We start from the raw sequence: 22948 nt of genomic DNA, 5'->3' as shown, positions 1-22948 counted from the left end.
TGCCTGTGCCTCTCTCCCGCTCTCTCTGTGGATAAATAAAATCTTTAAAAAAAAAAAAAGGCGTTGTTTGCCATAAAAGTCTAGAACGCTGGCTGGCCTTAAGAGGATCTTGACAAATGTTTTTTGAAAGAACAAATAAATAAGTAATGACGGGCTATACGAGTTAACTCGAGGTAGTCTCCCCACCGCCGCCAGGCCCCGCCCCCTAGAACCACTTCCGCCCACAGCCCGGCCCCAGACCTTCCGGGAGAAGAGATCCTCTGAGCATGCGCCGTGGGACCGCGGGGCTCTCTGGGTAAAAATGGATGCTCACGATCTCTTTCGCCGGCTGGGCGTGGGAGCCAAATTCGATGTGAGACGTTTCTCCGCGGATGCAGCGCGATTCCAGGTATTGTGCGGAGGGAAACAGAAGCCGGCGTAACTGAGAGGCGCAGGAACCCGAGAATGATCTGGCTGGTAGGAGGGCGGGGTGGGAGCCCGTGGCCTGGTGGCGGGGCATGTTCCCTCTTTTTGCGTCGGGCTCGTGCTCAGACCTCCTAGTCAAGTTCTGCCTTCGGAGTGAACTCTTAACATTCTTTGTAGACCACGGTGAGCTTAGCACAGAAACTCTTCCCCTTCTCTGCTCTTTAGCTTATTCAAAGCACAGAATCCTTTTGAGACCTTAGGCAAGTTATTTGACCTCCTAATGCCTTAATTTTTTTTCATCTGTAGTATCTCTATTTACGCCTTAGCGTTGAAGGATGAAGTAATTTAATATATATAAGCATGCTTAGAAATCTGCCTGACAGCATATAGGTGTTAGGCTGATAAGCATATAGATGTTAATTGCTATTATTATTATTACTACTGTTCAGAGGTCAGGAAAGTTGTCATCTTATATTCCATTTGCCATACACAGCTGTCAGCTCAACAAATACTTGGTGAAAAGGAAAAAAAAAGATGGGGAATTATTAGACCCACGTCCTTAATGCCAGTACTGCTTGGGTGAAAGCAATGTCAGTCTGTCAGTAGATTGCATTTTAAATTTTTTGGATTTTAGGTAGGAAAAAGAAAATATGACTTTGATTCTTCAGAGGTGCTGCAGGGACTCGACTTCTTTGGAAACAAGAAGTCTGTCCCAGGTGAGCGCGGAGCATCAAGAACTCATCAGGAGCTTCAAGATGAAGAGAAAAAAGAAGAGAGCCTAACTGAAAGGAAGAGGGAGCAGAACAAGAAAAAGAGGAAGATGATATCAGGTTAGTTCTTGGTTCTTTTTTTTTTTTCTCTTTATTACTTTTTTTTTCAGTTACAAAAATAATAACAGGCTTAAGGTTATAAATCCGACGGTATACCTGTCATTCATTAGCTAATGGCTTTCAGGTTGTTTCCAGGTATTTGCCATTATAAATATTGTATTTGCATATGTACTTGTATATATATCTTTTTGTACAGGTCCTGTTCTGTAATTCACATCCCAAAAGTAGAATCACTGGCTGAAAGGGTAGGCACATTTCTTCCTTTGAACAGATAATTAAAAATTACTTCCCACACCTCTGTCAATGGTAGATACTATTGATCTTAAAATTCTTTGTCAACCTAATGAATGAAACCATTTTTTTTTTTAATTCTCCTGATAACTGGTTGAGCATGTTTTCATATGTTCCAGTGGACATTTACATCTTAGCATTTGCAAATTGTGTGTTCTGACTCTTTGACTATTTTTTACAGGGTTTTTCTCCTGTACTTTACTGTAGGGATAAAGTAAATATTTACACCTGGTTTTTAAAAGTTTTACAATGGTAAAAAAAATTTTCTTCCCACTATTTCTAGTCTCTTGTTTCTCCAGGGGCAACTGCTATTAATCATTTTCTTATGAATTTTTAGAAAGATTTGATCTATTCACTATATTTATACCTCCCTTAGAAAACCTGAATAATAGGATACTGTATATATTATTCTATTCTGTACCTTCCCACCTCCTCCACTTTAATTAAAAAATACTATGTATATATATCTTGGAGACTATTTGGAATCAGTAGGAAGTACACTGCCTTTTTCATTTTATTTTATTTTATTTTTTTAATTTTTATTTATTTATGATAGTCACACAGAGAGAGAGAGAGAGAGAGAGGCAGAGACATAGCCAGAGGGAGAAGCAGGCTCCATGCACCGGGAGCCCGACGTGGGATTCGATCCTGGGTCTCCAGGATCATGCCCTGGGCCAAAGGCAGGTGCTAAACCACTGCGCCATCCAGGGATCCCGGCCTTTTCATTTTAATACAAAATATATCCCACTGTATATTCCAAAATCAATTTTAACAAGTTCCTTTGTCAAGGACATTTAGTTTGTTTTCTCACTTTTGCTATTATAATGTTGCGATAAATGCCATTGTGCTTATCTTTGTGTGTATGGAGAGTATATCTGATAAATTCTCAGAAATGGAATTTCAGAACTAACAAATAGGTTTATTCTAAATTTAGGTATTTTGGACTTGTCCACCAGAAACATTGTATCAGTAGGAAGTCCACTGCTTTGTCCATTGAATCATAGTAGAGTGCGCCGTTACACATTGTAGGGATGTTCTATAATTGACTTGATAAATCCATGTATTATGGATATTGTCTTCTGCTCCACACTTTTCCTGTTACAGTGTTACACATTTTATTTCCCTGACAGCAAGGAAGTTTGATAAAACCTACCAAGATTAGTTTAAAAAAAAAAAGACCTGCTGCAGACTTGGGAAAAGAGTCAACTGTTGGGCAACCAAAAACACACAGATAGGTACTATAATGTAGCATATATGTGGCATAGTACAGAGAGATGTGGCATACCATGTTTTGATTGGTCAGCTAAATATTTTCTCCCTAGGGTGATCTACAGAATCAATGTGAAACAAACTCAGTTAAAATTTCAGTAGCCAGGGACACCTGGGTGGCTCAGAGGTTGAGTGTCTGCCTTCAGCTCAGGTCTTGTTCCTGGGATCCTGGGATTAAGTCCCACGTCGGGCTCCCTGCATGGAGCCTGCTTCTCCTTCTGCCTATGTCTCGCCTCTCTCTCTCTCTCTCTCTGTGTCTCTCTTAAATAATTAAATAAAATCTTAAAACAAACCAAAAAATTCCAGTAGCCTTTTAGGGTAGAAATTGACTTTTTTTAAAAAGTTAGACATATGCCTATCATATGAGCTACCTATTCCACTCAAAGAATTTACCTAAAGAAAGGAAAACCTGTGTCGTCGCAAAGACTTCTACACAGGTGTTCATAGCAGCTTTATTTTCAGTAGCCAAAAACTGGAAATGACACAAATGTCCTTCAGGTGAAGGATAAACAATTTATATATCCATACAGTGGAATACTACCTATAAATAAAAAGTTAACTATTGATATGTTCCTACGGGATGAATCTCAAAATAACTATTCTGAGTGAAAGAAGTCAGACTAATTTATTTAGTACATACTACATGATTCCAGTTACATAAAATTCCAGAGAAAGCAAATTGATCTACAGTGACAGAAAGCAGATAGGTGGTTACAAGGGGTCACAGGGAAATTTTGTGTCGTGATGGAAATAAACTTGAATGTGGTGATGTTTTAAGAGATGTATACTATGTCAGAACTCCTCAAATTGTATACTTGAAATAAATGCAATTGGTTGTATGTCAGTGGTACTTCAGTTTGTAAGTCAGTGAAAGAAAATTGAAAAGAAATACCAGAAGTGGTCTTGCTTATTGCTCTTTTTAGAATTTTTAAGGTTATTCTTACATATTTAATTTGCCACATGAACTTTAAAGTTAGCTAGTCTGGTTTCCAAAACAATCTTGTCGTGACTTTTCATTTAACTAATTTTAGTTATAAATTAGTGAGAATTCCTATCTTTGTATTAGTGACTAGTCCTTAAATACTGTGCATATTCATTGGTATTATAAGTGAGAGCTATTCTTTAGTCATATTTATTTTCTAACTGGTTGAATCTAGAAAAGCTGGCTGCCTCATCGAAATATCTCGTTTATAAGTATTTTCAATTTAATCTGTTTGCAAGTATATACTCATCTACATATCACCCAGCTAAAAGAACTAATAAAAGGAAGAGAATAAGCTTCAGAGCTCTGATTTTACCAACAGAGAACTTGCCTCTCCTTTTCTAATTTTTATACCTCCTATTAGTTTCTTTTTTTTAATTGTATTAGATAGTACTTTACTTTTATTCAGTGTGAAACTGGCCTGTTGGCTACACTCAAGAATGTTAGATTTAAAAATCTTTTTATTTTTTAATATGTATTTTAGAAATTATTTCTCAAGAAGAAGGTTCTACTATACAGTGGACATCGTCTGTGGAAGCAAAGATTGAAGATAAAAAAATTAAAAGAGAAAATAAACTAACTTCAGGAAAGTTGGAGAATCTCAGAAAAGAAAAGGTTAGAAATATGTCTTAGCCCCAGTTGCTTTTCTGACCTAGTAAATTTTTCCTAGTCCTTGGGTTATTCTGTTGGTGAAAGTGAATACAGGGCAGCCTAGGTGGCTCAGCGGTTTAGTGCTGCCTTCAGCTCAGGTCGTGATCCTGAGGTCCCAGAATCAAATTCCATGTCGGGCTCCCTGCATGGAGCCTGCTTCTCCCTATGCCTGTGTCTCTGCCTCTCTCTCTCTCTTTATCTGTCTCATGAATAAAAACATAAAAAAGAAAAAAAAATGAATACAGTTTCGTTGAAGATAAAAGATTAATTATGTTAGTTTAGATTTTACTTTAATGAAAACTTAGTTATTTGTGCTATGGCTGGAAATTTTAAAATTTAAAATTCTTGAAAGTATCTTGAAGCTTGAACAGGTCAAGAGGTGTGTGTGTAAAAAAAAAAAAAAAAGAGGTGTGTGTGTGTGTGTGTGTGTATACACACATACCTACAATTCTCATGTACTGTATACTATGTAATTTTTTCCTGTCCAGATTTTAAGATTGATAATGTATTTGGAATGAAGTTTTTAAAATTTCGTATCCCCTTTGATAAACATAAAATTTACCCCCTTTCTCCTCTTTATTAAGCTCACTGGTTTAGAAAGATTTCCTCCAACAGGGATTTGAGAATTAGAATTCTTTTCTTTATTTATTTTTGTGAGAAAGAAAGCGAGCACAAGCAGAGTGGAGGGGCAGAGGGAGAGGGAGAAGCAGACTCCTTGCTGCACAGGGAGCCCGCCCAATGCGGGTATGTCCCAGGATCCCGAGATCATGACCTGAACCAAAGGCGGATGCTTAACTAACCAACTGAGCCACCCAAGTGCACCAAGAGTTAGAATTCTTAAGAAACCTATTTTATACCTTGGGATTAGGAGGAGTAGAATACAGAAGAAACAACAAATCATTGTCATGTCTGCTGCACACCTGCTGTATTGCAGGTAGTGTTGTTCAGCTCATTTCAACAACACTGAATCCAGAATTTCACTCACTGTATCACAGAATGGGAAAACAAACCGAATCAACACTACTTGACTCTGCTTTTGGCCCTCAGTTTTAATAAGTAGAGTTTAGAGTAAATCATAAAAAAATATTGGCATTTGTGTGCTAAGTACCATATAAATAAAATACTAGATGGATTCAGTGTCTTCCTTCTATAAGGTTATATAAATTACAAGTTATGATTATCTTGGTAGCACATTAATATGAATAACACATTACTCATGATACACATTAATATGAAGAAAGTGGATAGATAAGTTTTATGAAGACCTTATGAAGGTCTTCTGTCTATAGAAGGACATAAAGTATATCGAATATCTGTATCCTTTAGGGCTTATAATTTAACCAAAAAATTTCATGTGTTACTAACCCTTGTCCTAGAAACTGTTACTGCTGTTTTATAACATCTGGCAATATACATGACCATAACTATGGTAACCCCTTTAATTTCACTTTTCAGATAAACTTCTTCCGGAATAAACACAAAATTCATGTCCAAGGAACTGATCTTCCTGACCCTATTGCTACATTTCAGCAACTTGACCAGGAATATAAAATCAATTCTCGACTGCTTCAGAACATTCTAGATGCAGGCTTCCAAACTCCTACACCAATCCAAATGCAAGCCATTCCAGTTATGCTTCATGTGAGTATGAAGGTCTAGAATGCCTCTAACATTCCTTCCTCTGTGTGTTAGCTCATTCTCTTCCATGTTTTTGAAGTCTTCCTTCCACCTTATCTTCCCCTGTTGAAGTCCTCCCTTTGCTTTGAAGGTCCATCTGAAATGCCTGTGCCTCCATATCACAATTAGATGTGATCTTTTCCTTTTGCCAACATTCTTTCCTCTACCATCAGTTCTCCAAGGTAGTTAGTGCATTCTTTTTCTTGCATTTATCTTACACTTTACCCTACTGTATATTGTGTTTACCTTTTACACTTTACTAGAATATAAACCCTCTAAGGATAGGGACTCTGTTCTGTTTATTCATCCATGATTTAGTTTATTATTCCCAGGAACTATTTCAGAAATATAGAATTATTGTACATAGCCTGACCTTTTTTTTCCCTCAGTTATTTTTATATACAATAAAATGCATAGTTTTAAGTTCACAGTTCAGTGAATTTCAATAATGTATGCCCTCTATAACCATCCCCCCAACAGAGATGTGTAACGTTTCTGTCAGACCCAGAAAGGTCTGTTGTGCCATTCAGTCCTCACCTCACCCCTGCCCAGAGGGAATTGCTGTTCTGATTTCTTTTGCCATGTATTAGTTTTGCCTCTTCTAGAATGTCATAATGGTATCATCTATTATTTATTTCTCAATTTCCGGTTTTTTTCACTCTGCATATTGCTTTTGAGATCCATGTTGCATTTATCAGTAGAGTTTGTCAATGAGTAGTATTCTCGTTTGAAAATAACCACAGTTTGTTTATCTACTGCCGATAGAGTCATGGGTTAACTTAGAGTTTGAGAAATTAAATTTTTCTGAGTGTGTGTGTGTGTGTGTGCGCGCGCGCGCACACTCGCACCAATGAGAGCTGACTTTTCTCCCCTTGTAGCCAAGATGACCTTTGGTTCTGGTAGCCAAAGGATAGGAGTTACTTTTTCATCCATACTAGTCATTTTTGTTTTCTTTGGGAAATGAAGTGAGAATATATTTGAATGATGTTGCTTCCTCACATTATAGTAGATTTGCTTACAACTTCAGCTTAAAGCTCTAAAAATCATAGTGACTTTTTGAAGACTGTCTCCTGTAAATTACTGTCACTTTGGTTATTGCTACTTTTTATTTCTTATCTTCAGCCATTGTGTTACTTATTAAAACTAGCCCTAGGGATTGAGCAGTGCAAATTTTGAGGGAAAAGTTGGTTTTATAATTTTCCTTTGATAAAAGAGTTTGGTGGGAAAGAAAAATTGGAATATTGGAATTACCTGAAGTGTTGAATTATCTTTGGATTTTAGTTATCCATATTCTTTACCCAGGTCAAATGGTGTTTGGTGGCAATGCTCAGAAACCACTGGGGCACTGGTGGCAGGGGTAGATGATATTAGAAAGGCAAATATGGAAAAAGTTAGACAGGCAGTGGGAATATGAATGATTGCATTCATTATGATTATTTTATATGTTATTTCTGTGGCTGGTTATATTACTTGACCAGGATCTCAAAAGTTTATGTACTTACCTTATACTTTATACCTTGTTTTTAGGGTCGAGAACTTCTGGCTTCTGCTCCTACTGGATCTGGAAAGACTTTGGCTTTTAGTATTCCCATTTTGATGCAACTAAAACAACCCACAAATAAAGGCTTCAGAGCTCTGATTATATCACCAACACGAGAACTTGCGAACCAGGTGTGACTTGTAGCTTTAAAAGGGATGTATTTGGTGTTTGCTTCAGTCATTTCTTTTTTGAAAGTAATACAAAGGTCTCAAAAAGAGTAAGGCCCATGTCTTTTAGCATGCGCAAATATTCGGTACAGTGCTGCACCCTGTGCTCTGTCTTAGTGCATGTGGGCAAATTTTTTGAGTCTTTTATAATTTTCTAAAACAATGGTTTACATATTAATGATGTTTCCTTGGTAAATGCTCTGAGATCTTTTAAGTTGAGGCTACTAGAATATATAGTCCTTCTCTAAAATGTGTTTTTCTCACCTAGAAAAATGAAACCTCATCTCAGTTTTGAGAAAGAAAAACTATATTAGATTTAACTTTTATTTTATATTAGATTTATATTAGATTTAACTTTTAAATCTTCCAATGTACTTAATAAAAAATACATACCAAGCATGAGATAGTTTATAATAGCACTGTGTTCCATAAACAGTATGTAGCAGGTAGCAAAGTGCTGAGATTCCTGGTTAATGCACATATTATTATGAGTTTAATTTCAGTTGTTCATGAGTTGGTAATGGGCTTATTTTAATAGTGTAAACAGGACTATACATCATATCTAAGTATCTTAGCAGCTAATATTTTTGTCATTTTCCATTTTAGATTCACAGAGAGTTAGTAAAAATCTCTGAGGGAACAGGATTCAGGATACACATGATCCACAAAGCGGCAGTGGCAGCCAAGAAATTTGGACCTAAATCATCAAAGAAGTTTGGTAAGGGATTCATGCTTAAGCTATAGAGCATGTATGGGATTTGCAAATTACATATATCATTAACTGCCACCTAAGAGTTCTTTAAAGTGTAGTCATATATGCTGTTAGTTTGGTTTTTAGAGAAACTAAAGAGATGTGTTCACTCCCATTCGATACTTATATAAATATATACCAGTGATTCTCATCCATAAGCAGTTTTGCCCCCTCCCCTGTCCCCCACCTTCTACTCCAGGGACATTTGGCAATATCTGGAAACATTTTAAGTTGTCAAAACTGGGGTGCTACTAACTTATGGTAGGTAGAGGCCAGGGATGCATTAAGCATCCTATTAATGCACAAGACCGTCCCCTACAATAAAATGTTATCTGGACCAAAATGGCAGTAGTGCTAAGGCTGAGAAACCTTGCTTTATATACTATTAACTTTTAAATCTGCGATGGAAATACTCTGCAGATAAGAATGGCTTACATTGCTACCCTTATTTATATCAGTCAAAAAATCAGCTTTTACCTGTCTTTCATCTTGAGCTTCTGAGTAAAATTTCACTTAAAGAAAGGATTTTCCTGAAAAATAAAACTAAATATTTGAAAATAGCACTTTCGGATTATAGCGTTCTTGCCTCTTAGAAGTTGAGAAGGCAGAGCAAACATAATAAATGAAGAGTAAGCATATAGTAGTTTGTGCTATGGTGGATTAAAAAATATATATTAGCTTACTAATAAGAAAGAATTTTTGTGGGGTGGTATAGTAGGATAGCAAATATAACCTCCCTCTCCTCCCTGCCTTCAGGTTTTCACTGAAATTCAGGAGGTTTAATTCCCTAGTTTAAGAGAGATGAATTTTGCTTTTGCAATTTGTACCATTTGTTTTTCCTATAGATATTCTTGTGACTACTCCAAATCGACTAATCTATTTATTAAAGCAGGATCCTCCAGGAATAGATTTAACAAGGTACAGATAATACTTTAATCTCTTTTATGTGTGTTTTCGTTTAGTTGATTCTATTTTGTTCTTGACTACTTGTATTATAGCTCTCTGCCAACTTTCAGTGAGTGTTGGTGCTGAAAATAATGATTTTCATTAAACTCATCGGAAAGTAACCATCTGGTCTGGAAGAAAGTTACAAATTCTGATAAGCAGTTAGTATGGAACTTTGCTAGATGTTTTCACTTCTTTCAGCAATGGTGATGGAGTTTTTAAGGTTGATGTGAAGCTCTATTACTAATGGAAACTCATCTCTTTGAGGCTGAAGGAATAGAACATTATGTTTGTCTTGTTTTTACCTTTTTCTGGCTGATTTTTCTTTTACCTTTTTCTAGTCTGTGTGGATCTGAGAAGTAGCATAATGGTTTGACTTCTTCATGTGTCCACACAGTTTAATGAAGTGTCTTGGATCTTCCAGTTCAATACCCACAAATTGTTTTGTTCTTTCTTAGTGTTGAGTGGCTGGTAGTAGATGAATCAGACAAACTGTTTGAAGATGGCAAAACTGGGTTCAGAGACCAGCTGGCTTCCATTTTCCTGGCCTGCACATCCCATAAGGTCAGAAGAGCTATGTTCAGTGCAACTTTTGCATATGATGTTGAGCAGTGGTGCAAACTCAACCTGGACAATGTCATTACTGTATCCATTGGAGCAAGGTAATTGGTCTTCTCTTTATCCCACTGATTTTTTTAAAATACAAGTCTTTGGAGGTAGGTTGTTTGGCTTTAGATTAATCACAGGGAAAGTTTTACTGAATGATACGTATTCTTTAAAGCCAAGATTGATTAAGGATTTTCTTTTTTTTTTTTTCTTTAAGATTTTATTTATTTATTCATGAGAGACACAGAGAGAGGCAGAGACTAGGGAGAGAGAGAAGCAGGCTCCATGCAGGGAGCCCAATGCAGGACACGATCCTGGGACTCTGGGATCATGCCCCGAGCTGAAGGCAGATGCTCAACCGCCGAGCAACCCAGGAGTCCCAAGGATTTTCTATTTTATTTTGTTTTATTTTTTTAGAGACGGAGAGAGAGAAAGGTGATGGGGAGGGGCGAGAGAGAGGGAGAGAGAGAGTCATAAGCAGGCTCCACACTCACCACAGTGCCTGACATGGGCATTGATCTTACAACCCTAAGATCATGACTTGAGCCAAAATTGAGAGTTGGACACTTAACTAAGTCTCCCAGGTGCCCCAAGGATTTTCTGTTTTAGAATAATCTAAAGGGAAGGATGCCTGGGTGGCTCAGCAGTTGGGCGCCTGCCTTTGACTCAGGTCGTGATCCCGGGATCCAGGATCAAGTCCTGCATCGGGCTTCCTGCAAAGAGCCTGCTTCTCCCTCTGCCTGTGTCTCTGCCTCTCTCTCTCAGTCTGTGTCTCTCATTAATAAATAAATTTTTAAAATAATAATAATAATAATAAAAGAATAATCCAAAGGGAAATTGTCATATTAGTATTTCTGTCATCATATTTTCACTTGATTTCTTTTCCCATCCATCTGCAAAGTATGACATGAGCTCTATAGCCACCCAGAGGATTTAGTTTCTTTGATGGCTTAAGTAGGACCATAGAGGAAGAAGCTAATGTTACTGAGCCACTTGATTTATAATTCCTTTTAAAAAGTATTTGGGGGAGCATTTTATACTAAATGAATGCACTAGTAGGAAAATGTTTTAAGAAATTATAGCCATGGAATAGAATACTATGCAACCCACGAAATGATAAGTATATGATAAGTATATGTATATGATAAGTATGATATGTATAAGTATGATAAATATATGATAAGCTATTTGAAAAAGTGCTTAGAATACCATACTAAAGGGATCCCTGGGTGGCTCAGCAGTTTGGCACCTGCCTTTGGCTCAGGGCGTGATCCTGGGGTCCCGGGTTTGAGTTCTGCTTTGGGCTCCCTGCATGGAACCTGTTTCTCCCTCTGCCTGTGTCTCTGCCTCTCTCTCTCTCTCTCTCTCTCTCTCTCTCTCTGTGTTTTTCATGGATAAATAAATAAAATCTTTAAAAAAAAATACCATACTAAGTAAAAAAGAAGCCAAATGGAACAATAAAGAACACTCTGCCTACTTTAAACTTAAAACTTCTATATATTAAAAAAAAGAACAAATACACCGTAAATCTAATTTTAAAGGCAGACAACAGAAAGGAAAAAGTATTTATGATGCAGTGTAATGTACTACAGCATCTTATTAGTGTTTATAAAGCCTTAACCCCCAGCTATCTATAAGAAACTTGGTAATCATTAAGAAAAAAGCTCAGACCTATAATAACCTTAAAAATGTTCTCATTTTATCCAGTAATTTTATTTTTAGAAATTTTTTGTAAGTAAATACGTGAAAATTTATGATTAGACTACAATAAAATGTCATAATTTATTCTAAAATGGTAGAATTGTGGGCAATTTTGTTTTACTATTTACAGTTTTCTATATTTTTCAGAATTTTTAGATGACATTTTTATAATTAGAATAAAATATGTAAAAATAACTTTGAGGGGCATCTGGTTCTTGGTTTCAGCTTGAGTCGCAGTCTCAGTGTTGTGGATTTGAGCCCCAAGTCAGTCTCCACACAGATCTGCTTGTCCCTTTCCCTTTGCTCCCCCCACCCCCATGCTCACACATGTGCATACTCTCTCTCTGTCTCTCTGTCAAATAAATGAAATTTAAATAAATAAATAATAAAAATAGCTTTGGGGTATTTGGCTGGATCAGTCGGAAGAGTATGCAACTTGATCTCAGGATCATGAGTTCGAGCCCCACATTGGGTATAGAGATTACTTAAATAAAACAAAACTTTAAAATAGAGCAGCCCGGGTGGCTCAGTGGTTTAGCGCTGCCTTCAGCCCAGGGTGTGGTCCTGGGGACCCAGGATCGAGTCCTGTGTCATGCTCCCTGCATGGAATGGAGCCTGCTTCTCCCTCTGCCTGTGTCTGCCTCTCTCTCTGTGTCTCATGAATAAAATCTTTAAACTTTAAAAAAAAAAAAAAAAAAAAAAAAAACTTTAACTTTAAATAAATAACTTTGTCTTCAAATTAAAGTATAAATAGTTAAATGCTTATGTTGACAGTGGAAAAATTGATTCTGTTAGGGTTATGTGTAAATTTTTTCATTTATTTGGAATTTGGAGGGGAAAGCAAAATTTGGCTTTTATAATCTGCAAAGTATGTTTTCTTTTCAGGAATTCTGCAGTAGAGACCGTAGAACAAGAGCTTCTCTTTGTTGGGTCTGAGACTGGGAAACTTCTGGCCATGAGAGAACTTGTTAAAAAGGTATATTTGGACTGTCTTCTTGAACTGTGGTAAAGTTCATCAGAATCTTATATGACTGATAGGAGACTGAGCACTATTCCTATCTCATATTTAGTAATCCAGTAGTAACTTCTTAAGCACATTGAGTCAACTGTTGTCACAGGCAGGGAGGCTCACCATTCAGAATACAAGTTTTCTGTTCCCAGCTCAGGGTGGGCTAAGAAAAGACCTACCTGATGTCCTAAAAGCCTCCTTTTTTCACATCTACATCTGTAGTGCTCCCTTTATTTCCCCCACATTCCTCTGCTGGTTTCTTACAGAACTCTAGGAGCATTGTAGAATAAGTGGGACACTGGATGTAGCTTTCTGTTTTTTATTCCTTCAGTAAATATTGAGTAGAAGCCATAATTAAAAAGTTAACTATAGGGATCCCTGGGTGGTGCAGCGGTTTGGCGCCTGCCTTTGGCCCAGGGCACGATCCTGGAGACCTGGGATCGAATCCCACGTTGGGCTCCCAGTGCATGGAGCCTGCTTCTCCCTCTGCCTGTGTCTCTGCCTCTCTCTCTCTCTCTCTGTGTGTGTGTGTGACTATCATAAATAAATAAAAATTAAAAAAAAAAAAAGTTAACTATAAGGTCTTAGGGCAGGGGAAAATAAAACAAATAGACATCCTAAGCCATGTCCCTAGAATTTATCTTTTTTAAAAGATTTTATTTATTTATTCATGAGAGACACAGAGAGAGAGGCAAAGACATAGGCAAAGGGAGAAGCAGCCTCCCTGTGGGGACCCTGATGTGGACTTGATCCCAGGACCCTGGGATCACGACCTGAGCCAAAGGCAGACGCTCAACCAGCGAGCCACTCAGGTACTCTGAATTTAGTCTTTTTTAGGGGATAAAAGAAATAGACTTGTGTAAGATAGTTTGCAGTAAAGTGTCATAAAAGGCTATAGAGTGTTTTTCTTAAGCATCCATATAGTCATATTGGGGCTAACAGGGAGACTTGAATTGATTGGGGAAAGCCTTATGGAGGAAATGCTACTAATATGGGTCTTGGAAGAACCTGTGAGATAAAAGGGCAAGGATAGTTGATGGTTGGAGGAGCAGTTGGAGTAAAGTCTAAGCAGTGGAGGTGAACACAGTGGGTTTGGAGACTCATAAAGGAGTTATCTATCTAAGGCAAAGAGTTTATGGTGAAAATTAAAGATCAGGTTGGACAGGAAAATTGGGGTCACATTAAGAGAAAGCACTGGACATTTTGAAGAATTTTATTATTTATTTTTTAAAGAGTTTATTTATTCATTCATGAGAGACACACAGAGAGAGAGGCAGAGACACAGGCAGAGGGAGAAGCAGGCAAATTGGGCAGCCCCGGTGGCTCAGCGGTTTAGCACTGCCTGCAGCCTGGGGTGTGATCGATCCTGGAGACCTGGGATCGAGTCCCAGGTTGGGCTCCCTGCATGGAGCCTGCTTCTCCCTCTGCCTGTGTCTCTGCCTCTGTGTGTGTGTGTGTGTGTGTGTGTGTGTGTGTGTCTCATAAATAAATAAATAAAATCTTTAAAGAAAAAAAAGAATGAGGAGGAAATAAATGAGGGTGATGGTCTCAGTGGTGGAACATTAAGAGTAGTTGGAGGGTGAAAGTTTGTAACCTAATGACTACAGAGGTGGTTAAGAGCTTGAACTTTGGAGCTAGACTACCTGGATTGGAATTAGCTTTAGGCAAAATAACCTTGCAGCCTCCTCATCTGTAAAATAGAAATAATATTATCTTTCTCAGAATATTATCTCTCTCCATTGTAGTACTTGGAATAGTGCTTGGCTCATGATGCCATGTATATTCATTTCATTAATATTCTTAAAGGTATCATTTGGCACTAGGAAATTTAAGGTTTTCGCATGGATACACACATAGAGATTATACATCACGGATTTCTAGCCATGTATGAGTTTTAGGAGGTTTGTGAACACTGAAGTTTTATGTTAGATTTTGTGTGAATGCGTAGTTGCCTATTAAAAAGCTTCATGGCTTCATTAAATTCTGAAAGGGGAGTTTGCGAAACAAAATAAAAAGGTTAAGCCCTAATAGAGCAATTGAAAATAAAGTTAGTTTGAGAGATAGGTGGGGTTTGATGCTTGAAATGTAAAAATCATCTTAGGGCAGGTAATAACTGAGATTATATTTAACATAATAAAATAATGACTAGGGACACCAGGGTGGCTCAGTGGTTGAGAGTCTGCCTTTGGCTTAGAGTGTGATCCCAGTTTGGGGATCAAGTCCCACATCAGGCTCCCTGTGGGGAACCTGCTTTTCCCTCTGCCTTTGTCTCTGCCTCTCTCTCTCTCTCTGTCTCTCATGAGTAAATAAAATCTTAAAAAAAAAAAAAAAAAAAAAGATAATGACTATATTGAGAGAACTGAGAACCAAAGACTAAGCTTTGGAGGAATACCCACAATTTAAAAAACAGTTACTAAAAAAATAAAAATTAAAAATAAAAATAAAAACAGTTACTACATTTTAGCAGAATTTAAAAATCTCTGAGGCACAGAAGCCAAGAGATGATTGTTCTAAGGAGTAGGCATCTATTATTGTAGAAAGGTAAAGGGGATTAATTAGTTATGAGTGTTGGAATTAGCAAGATGGAAATTAGAGTTCAAGTTGAGTAGAGAATGGATGGTGAAGAAGATGGAGGCAGATCTAGACCACTGATCTGAGAAATTTGGCAATAAAAAGTACATTTAATTGAACTGGGTTCTTTTATGAACTAAAATCATATGAAGTACTATGATTGTATTCATGATTATGTGTGCTGATTTTTACCTTCTTTTTTTTTTTTAACCTTTTTTCTTTTAGGGTTTCAATCCCCCTGTTCTTGTTTTTGTTCAGTCCATTGAAAGGGCTAAAGAACTTTTTCATGAGCTCATATATGAAGGTATTAATGTAGATGTTATTCATGCAGACAGAACACAGCAACAGGTAAAGTCAAGTGTATATTTTCAAAATAATAAACTACTAAATTTTATTATTTTTTAAATTTTACTTAAGTTCAGTTAGCCAACATAAAATACATCATTGGTTTCAGATGTAGTATTCAATAATTTATCAGTTGCATAGAACTACTAAACTTTAAAATATTGGCATAAAATTTATGAAGTACTTGTTTTCTGTTCCTAGAGTAGTACTAAAACATTTAACATGTGTTTTATTAACCAGAGAGATAACACAGTCCACAGCTTCCGAGCTGGAAAAATCTGGGTTCTTATTTGTACAGCCTTGCTAGCCAGAGGGATTGATTTTAAAGGTGTGAACTTGGTGATCAACTATGACTTTCCAACCAGCTCAGTGGAATATATCCACAGGATAGGTGAGTTTTCTTTCCTGCTTCTACCCTTCTGTCCCCACCACCCCCGGGCACGACTCCTCTGTTTTGTGCCTACTCTTCCCTTCAAACATGCTCATTTTATAGTGCTCATTTTAATGAAAAACCAGTGACTTGTATATGAATCTTGAAGTTAGTTCCCTTTCCCCAGAAAAGTGTGTTTTTTTTAATGGGGTTTTTTGTTTGTTTGTTTGTTTTTAGGTCGAACTGGAAGAGCAGGGCATAAAGGAAAAGCTGTTACATTTTTCACTGAAGATGATAAACCATTATTAAGAAGGTAAGTTAGGAAAAATAACTTAGTTTTTTTTTTTTTTTAAATAACTTAGTATTAAGATAGTAAGACCACTTCATTATTCTTGTGTGCACACACAATTAACAGGTAATTGCAAAATGGCCAGGGCCCAATTACTGTTAGGGCATTATTCAACCAGATTTTAGCCAAGACCAAAGGAAAAATTATCAAAGGGCCTTGTTTTGCCCTTCTATTATTAGAATTTGGAAATATTCATAATGGAATATTCATTGTTAAATTTCAGACTCTCAGGATTCTCCCCATAGCCATCAGTTGATATTACTCACTATGTATTAGTGAAGTTTTTGGATTAGTGAATAAAGCAAACCCCCGAGTCATGTCAGCCCAGTCAGAATTATTTCTTACCATGGTGCATCCTTCCCTTTACTCTTAGAGGCAGATGGAATTTTATATTTAGTCTAGGAAAAACTATTTCAGTAACACTTCAAGATTATTCAGTTGTAGCTCTTTGAAGCCTGGGTAACACATGACACACTTGTAGAATCTTGCGTCTTAACTTAGTCCATCATCATAGGAAAGCTGAGTTTCCTTTATTTTGTCTGCCTACGGTAATTTTAGACTGATGATAATTGATAGCACTTAACATTTCTAATAAATGAAATTAAGTTATGGCCAAAGGCAGCTTGTATTTTAATCTGTTTATCAGTTTTGGTAAAGATTCTGATTTGTGCCTTCTGAACCTTAGCTTTGTCAGCCTCGAATACACTTTGAGCAGACTCTTACATGTTCATGTATAGGGGAATCTATTTCAATAGCCTAGATTCATCTACATCTCAGTAACTCCAGGCATGTGAATCTGGTGACCTCCATGTCAACATAACTGTGCCTCTCAGTTTTCCGTCCGGGCAAGGGGGTAATGATAGTATCTCATTGGTAAAGGGTGGTTGTGTGCATTGAAAAAACCACATGAAAAGCCTAAGACAATGCCAAGTGCATAGTAAGCAGTATTATCTCATAAATTCCAGTCAGTACGTTATGGTTAGTAGCTTTTTAGGGCTTGACCAATGTTGAGGAGAAATAGCTGCTAGCTAAAATTACTCATCAGTGCATCGATTTTAGTCCACCAAACAGGTCTCTTCAGCAATCCAGTGTACTTATATCCGGTGATAATTTATATCAGAAAACTATACTGGATTACTTTCATATGTGTGCAGTTTTCACTCCTCTTGAACTGTACAGAGGGCTTAAGTACATAAACATCCATTTGAACAAATACAAATTTAAGTTTATGGGTTCCTTTTCAGCGTTGCCAATGTTATACAGCAGGCTGGATGTCCTGTGCCAGAATACATAAAAGGTTTCCAAAAACTACTAAGGTACAATCTTGAATTTACCTAGATCTCCTCTCTTTGTCTCTCTCTCTCCCCCTCCCCCCCATTTCCCTTTCCTCCCTCCCTCCTTCTCTCCTTCCCTCTCCCTGTCCCCCACAATACGCATTCTTGCTTTCACAATCTTATAATTACAGTTGCAATACTACTACTTTTAGAAATCCTAAAATTTTCCTTTTTAAATATCTATGAATATGTTCTTTCCTTGTCAGTTTTTTCATTCTTCAAATGTTAAGTATTCAGATTTTTTAAGTTATTAAATGTAAGTAAAATATTCTTAGAATTGATTTTAGTTCATAAAACTGATAAAACAGTTAATTGCTCCAAATCAAATTTTAATGCTTATTGGCAGAGGATGTAAATGTGACACAGGACCTATTTTAATCAGCATCAGTGCCTTTTTCAAAATTGATTAAATTTATCATCCTTTTGAGTTATCTTTCTAAATGCTATTAGGTAGGTGATTTAGCATTTTAAAGTGGATATAGTAGGACGCCTGGGTAGCTCAGTGGTTGAGCGTCTCTGCCTTTGGCTCTGGGCATGATCCCGGGGTCCAGGGATTGAGTCCCGCATCGGGCTCCCTGTAGAGAGCCTGCTTCTCCCTCTGCCGGTGTCTCTGCTCTCTCTCTGTGTTTCTCATGAATAAATAAATAAAATCTGTAAAATAAAGTGGATATAGTGTCACCACAAACCGTAAGTGATTTAAAAAGTGAATTTTGTTAAAAAAAAAAAGTGAATTTTGTGATCAAGAATCAAAACTGGCTTTATTTAGCTTTAGCTCTTTCAGTTCTACTGAATTTCATTCTTTTCTCTATAACTTTCAGCAAACAAAAGAAAAAGATGATTAAGAAGCCATTGGAAAGGGAGAGCATTAGTACAACTCCAAAATATTTCTTAGAAAAAGCTAAGAATAAACGGTAAGCATATGATGAGAAAAGTGACTGTTCAACTCTGTCTTATAGTAGGCATTGTTTCTACTTAGGATAAGCTTTTTTGAGGTAGAATTGATAGGTTCAGTCTGTTATAGAATGTAATAAAAGTAATATATTTCAGGTTGCCTGTGATTTGGGAACTTGGATGATTCAGTCTGGGAATTTTTCTGTATCTGTATATTATTGATCTGGGTTTTTCCATCTTTGAAAGAATGATTTCAGTTCACTTTGAATTAGAATTGCACTGCCCACCACTTCTACATAGCCTACATCAAGACATACTGCTGTAGCAGTGAGGGTTGTTGACTCCCATTGATGGAATCTTCCCTGAAGCTCCCTTCCACAAAGCAGGATTTCAGTGTAATCTTAGACTTATGCTGAAGCACATTGTAATACCTCTAACAGGAATGACTTGAGTAAATTTGTAGTAGTTCAGCTGAGTTTTATGAGGATGTTACAGCATTGATTTTTTAGCATACACATAGGACTACCTTTTGATAGGGGTAATTAAAACTATGCTAACCAGTACTGCTTGTTATGCTATTTAAGGAAAATGACACTTTTCAAATTCTACCATATGGTACTAGTTCACATATAATATGTATAAAATGTAGGCATTTACCAAGTACCTTTTCACCTGCCAGGTGCTCGGTGTGTGAATGAATCTAAAATGAGACCCTATCCTAGAGTTGTGGAAAGGAGATTAGTACACATGAAAAAACATTAGAGAATAATTTTTAAATAAAATAGAAGTGTAGAGACAAAATAGTATGAATTGGTATAGTTACAAAAAGCTTCAAGGAGGTAGAACTATCTTTAAGGACAGGTAAAATTTAGGCATATGGAAGGGACAAGGTGAACAAAGACATGAAAACTGGCATGAGCTTTCCTTCTAAGTTGGAACAAGAGTCTTACTTGACATTTTGTATTGACTGAGAAGTAATGTTTAGTTCAAGTATACAACATGTACACAGTGTCCCAAAGTTTAAGTTGTAATAGCTTGGAAAGAATAAATGCTACAAACTTACAAAAGTATCATTTGAAAGCTTAAATCATTTTAATTGCACCTGTACATACTCATTTTGGTTTGTTCTTTTTTTTTTTTTTGTTCTTAATACATTTTTTTATTTTAATTTTTTGTGGTAACAGTTCCTGGCTGACACTTAAGCCAGTGGATCGGAGAGATGATCACCCTACTTGACTACCTTTGTCACCTGATCTTTCTCACTACACTTTTTCTTCTAATGGGTTGTATCAGAACTGTTGTGTATGCATCAGAACCTTATTCTTTGGATGATCTTAAAGCTAGAATTAGGAGTGCCTGGGTAGCTCAGTTAGTTAAGTATCTGCCTTCTGCATAGATCATGATCCCAGGGTCCTACTCTGCAGGGAGCCTGCTTCTACCTTTCCCTGTCCGTGTTTAGTCCCCCGTTCCCCCACACACACACTTTCTCTCTCTCTCTCTCTCAAATAAATAAATAAGTAAATAGTTAAAAAATTTATTTTTAAAGAAAGCTAGAACTAGAAATGTATTCTCAGGGATGCCTGGGTGGCTCAGTGTTTGAGCGTCTGCCTTTGGCTCAGGTTGTGATTCCAGGGTCCTGGGATTGAGTCCTGCTTTGGGCTTCCCAAAGGGAGCCTGCTTCTCCTGCCGTATGTCTCTGCCTCTCTCTCTGTGTCGCTCATGAATAAATAAATAAAATCTTAAAAAAAAAAAGTAATCTGTAGGCACTGAGCAGCAGCTGATGAAAGTTTTAACAAAAAGAAATAAACTATAGTATCAAAATGGTGGTTATGTTGAATTTTAATAAGTTACTTTAATATTTTAAAGAATTATGCTTTGTTGTTTTTACAAGTTTGTAGCATTTATACTTGTGTTTATACTTCAAGCTGCACTGAGACGATGGGGACTCTTGGTATAAATCTTGTCCCTTCATCTCACTGCTTACGGTGCTGTGGTTGTCTCCATTGTCTTCATATCTAAAAGCCATCCTTCTCAATAGAGAATGTAAACACCTGATCTGACTCCAGCTTGCCTTTTATATGTTCCTTTCAATGATTCTACCCACAACTTGCTGAGAACTCTGAAGTCCGTATCTCCAGGCCCAGTTTTCCATATAAACCTGAACCCTGTTGCCTAGTGGACTTCATTTCAGGCATTATAAACTCAGCCTGGTAGAGTGGTGGGAAAAATTAGACTTGAAGTCAGAAGAATTGGCTCTAATACCACTTTTTCCTGTGTGACTTTGGACAAGTCACATCACCCTTTGTATGATGGAAAGAAGTATGTAAATCACGGCCACTCTGCTATTCAAGGTTGGTTGAGGATTAAATAAATTAGTACACATCCAGGAACTTTGCATTACTAACCTATAGAATGCAAACATTGATTATTTTCTCCCAATATTTTTCCTTTTCCTCTGTTAACTTAATTGATGGCATTCACCAGACTCTGAAATCAGACTGTCAGGTTTTGTGTCTAACATTTATTATCAGGGCAGCCCCAGTGGCTTAGCGGTTTAGCGCCGCCTACAGCCCAGGGCGTGATCCTGGAGACCCAGGATCAAGTCCTACATCAGGCTCCCTGCATGGAGCCTGCTTCTCCCTCTGCCTGTGTCTCTGCCTCTCTCTCTGTCTCTCCTCTCTGTGTATTCTCATGAATAAATAAAATCTTAAAAAAAAACATTTATTATCAGCGTATGATGATCAGCGAGTTATTCAGCCACTCTGCCTCATTTTCCTCATCTGTAAAATGAGGGTAATAATAGAATCTTCTTTGTTCATAACTTAGGAAGATTATCTGATTACAGGATCTAGCACTTAATCAATGTGAACTCTTATTATTAGTAATGTCAGAGTCGGTCTCCATCGTTGATATTACGTTATAGTGTCCTTTACTGGTATGTTTCTGTCTCACTCAAGTAATTCTGATTTCCTAAAGGGCAGAGACCAGGTCGAATGCCTACCTATGTTCTTAGTGCCTCATATACTTGGTTATATGGTAGGTTTCAGGAAAATGCTCATTAATCTGGCAGAGTTTTAGAAAGGTCATATATCTAGAATTTTGGATTCAACTTTCTTTAATTTTCTTGTCACAGGAAAAAGGTCACTGCTCAGAACAGCAAGAAGAAAGTAACTCTTGAAGACAAAAGTTAAAAACAGACTTTTTAAAAGACTATCGGAAATGGAGTTTTATGATCCCCAGCAAGAATGTAGTTTTCATGAAATACTTTAAATCCTGTAATCACCTGTAACATTTGAAAATAACTACAAGAATGTGGGACTGATGAAAAAGAACCCTAAACTATGAATGCATCATGTCATATTTCGATTTGTAGGTGACTTTTAAATGATCAGTGGAAATCACAATGGAAATAACATTCATTGACATTTCTGTGGTGTGAATCCAGAGAGATACTTCTTATAGAAGAACACAAGCTTATGCTAAAATTAACAACACCCAAATGTGGTGAACTCTTAAGGATTTTTCCCTTCAGTGTGAAGGAAGGTGTGATGTATGCTGTGGAGAGGCATCTGGAACCAAATTTCAAAATAAAGCCTTGAGATTGCATGCCCCTTTTCACCACCACCACCCATCATCGCACCACCCTCACCTTTTTTTTTCTTTTTTTTTTTAGATGAACAAGAAGCAGCACAGGCTGTCTACCAAGAAGAGATCTATTGTTCTCTTTACTATTTCTTAATTTGTTGGTGACCTTTTGTGGTATGAGCCACAACAAAAAGCCTCCTCTGTGGCTGGTTATTCAGGTTCCCTAGGATTTTAAATTATTTGGTCTATATTAAATATCCTTATACTCCACTGGACAGCTCGTACCTTACCTGTCATAATGTTGCAATTACAAGATTATGGTCAGCCTCTCCCTTTCTTACTTCCATTTTCCATCATCTAATCATGCTCTTTCCTGTCTCTTTCCATTCAAAATGACTTTGCTAGAAAACTGATAAACACTTTATCCTGATAAGGAAGAATGTTCCTGTTACTTGATAGACCTGTGGCTGCATTCTCTTACAGCTTGTCTTTCCAAAGACTTTAGGGCCCTGCATCCATTTATTAAACAGGTCTCTGCCAGATGTAAAGAATTAAGATTATACAGTGATGGAGTCTATTCACTATTAGCAGATTTTTCTTAGTTGCTAGTTTTATACAGTTGGAATAAAAAATTGACTTCATACATGTAAGGATTAATTAAACTTATTAATTTCCTTTA

The 22948-nt window shown here is 37.0% G+C and overlaps 1 protein-coding gene across 5 annotated transcripts; it reads left to right on the top strand.

Annotated features, from left to right (window-relative positions):
- The first annotated feature begins 233 nt into the window (after positions 1 to 233).
- DDX52 (DExD-box helicase 52) lies at positions 234 to 22948 on the top strand. Of its 5 annotated transcripts, none has more exons than XM_025440133.3 (15): positions 234 to 388; positions 1040 to 1235; positions 4262 to 4392; positions 5884 to 6069; positions 7633 to 7776; positions 8419 to 8530; positions 9409 to 9481; positions 9967 to 10170; positions 12701 to 12791; positions 15621 to 15743; positions 15981 to 16131; positions 16348 to 16423; positions 17704 to 17775; positions 18612 to 18704; positions 21818 to 22948. In XM_025440133.3, exons 1-15 carry the CDS (start codon positions 302 to 304, stop codon positions 21873 to 21875), a joined length of 1797 nt encoding a protein of 598 aa, XP_025295918.1. In that variant the 5' UTR covers positions 234 to 301; the 3' UTR covers positions 21876 to 22948. The 5 variants fall into 5 exon arrangements, with proteins under 5 accessions (XP_025295918.1, XP_048970162.1, XP_025295919.1 ...); XM_049114205.1 differs by having other exon boundaries at positions 247 to 456; positions 1074 to 1235; XM_025440134.3 differs by having other exon boundaries at positions 247 to 456.

This window comes from Canis lupus, chromosome 9, assembly GCF_003254725.2.
Source record: "Canis lupus dingo isolate Sandy chromosome 9, ASM325472v2, whole genome shotgun sequence".
Classification (NCBI taxonomy): Eukaryota; Metazoa; Chordata; class Mammalia; order Carnivora; family Canidae; genus Canis; species Canis lupus.
Note: the sequence above shows the minus strand (reverse complement) of the source record. Positions and strands in the feature narration are given on the sequence as shown.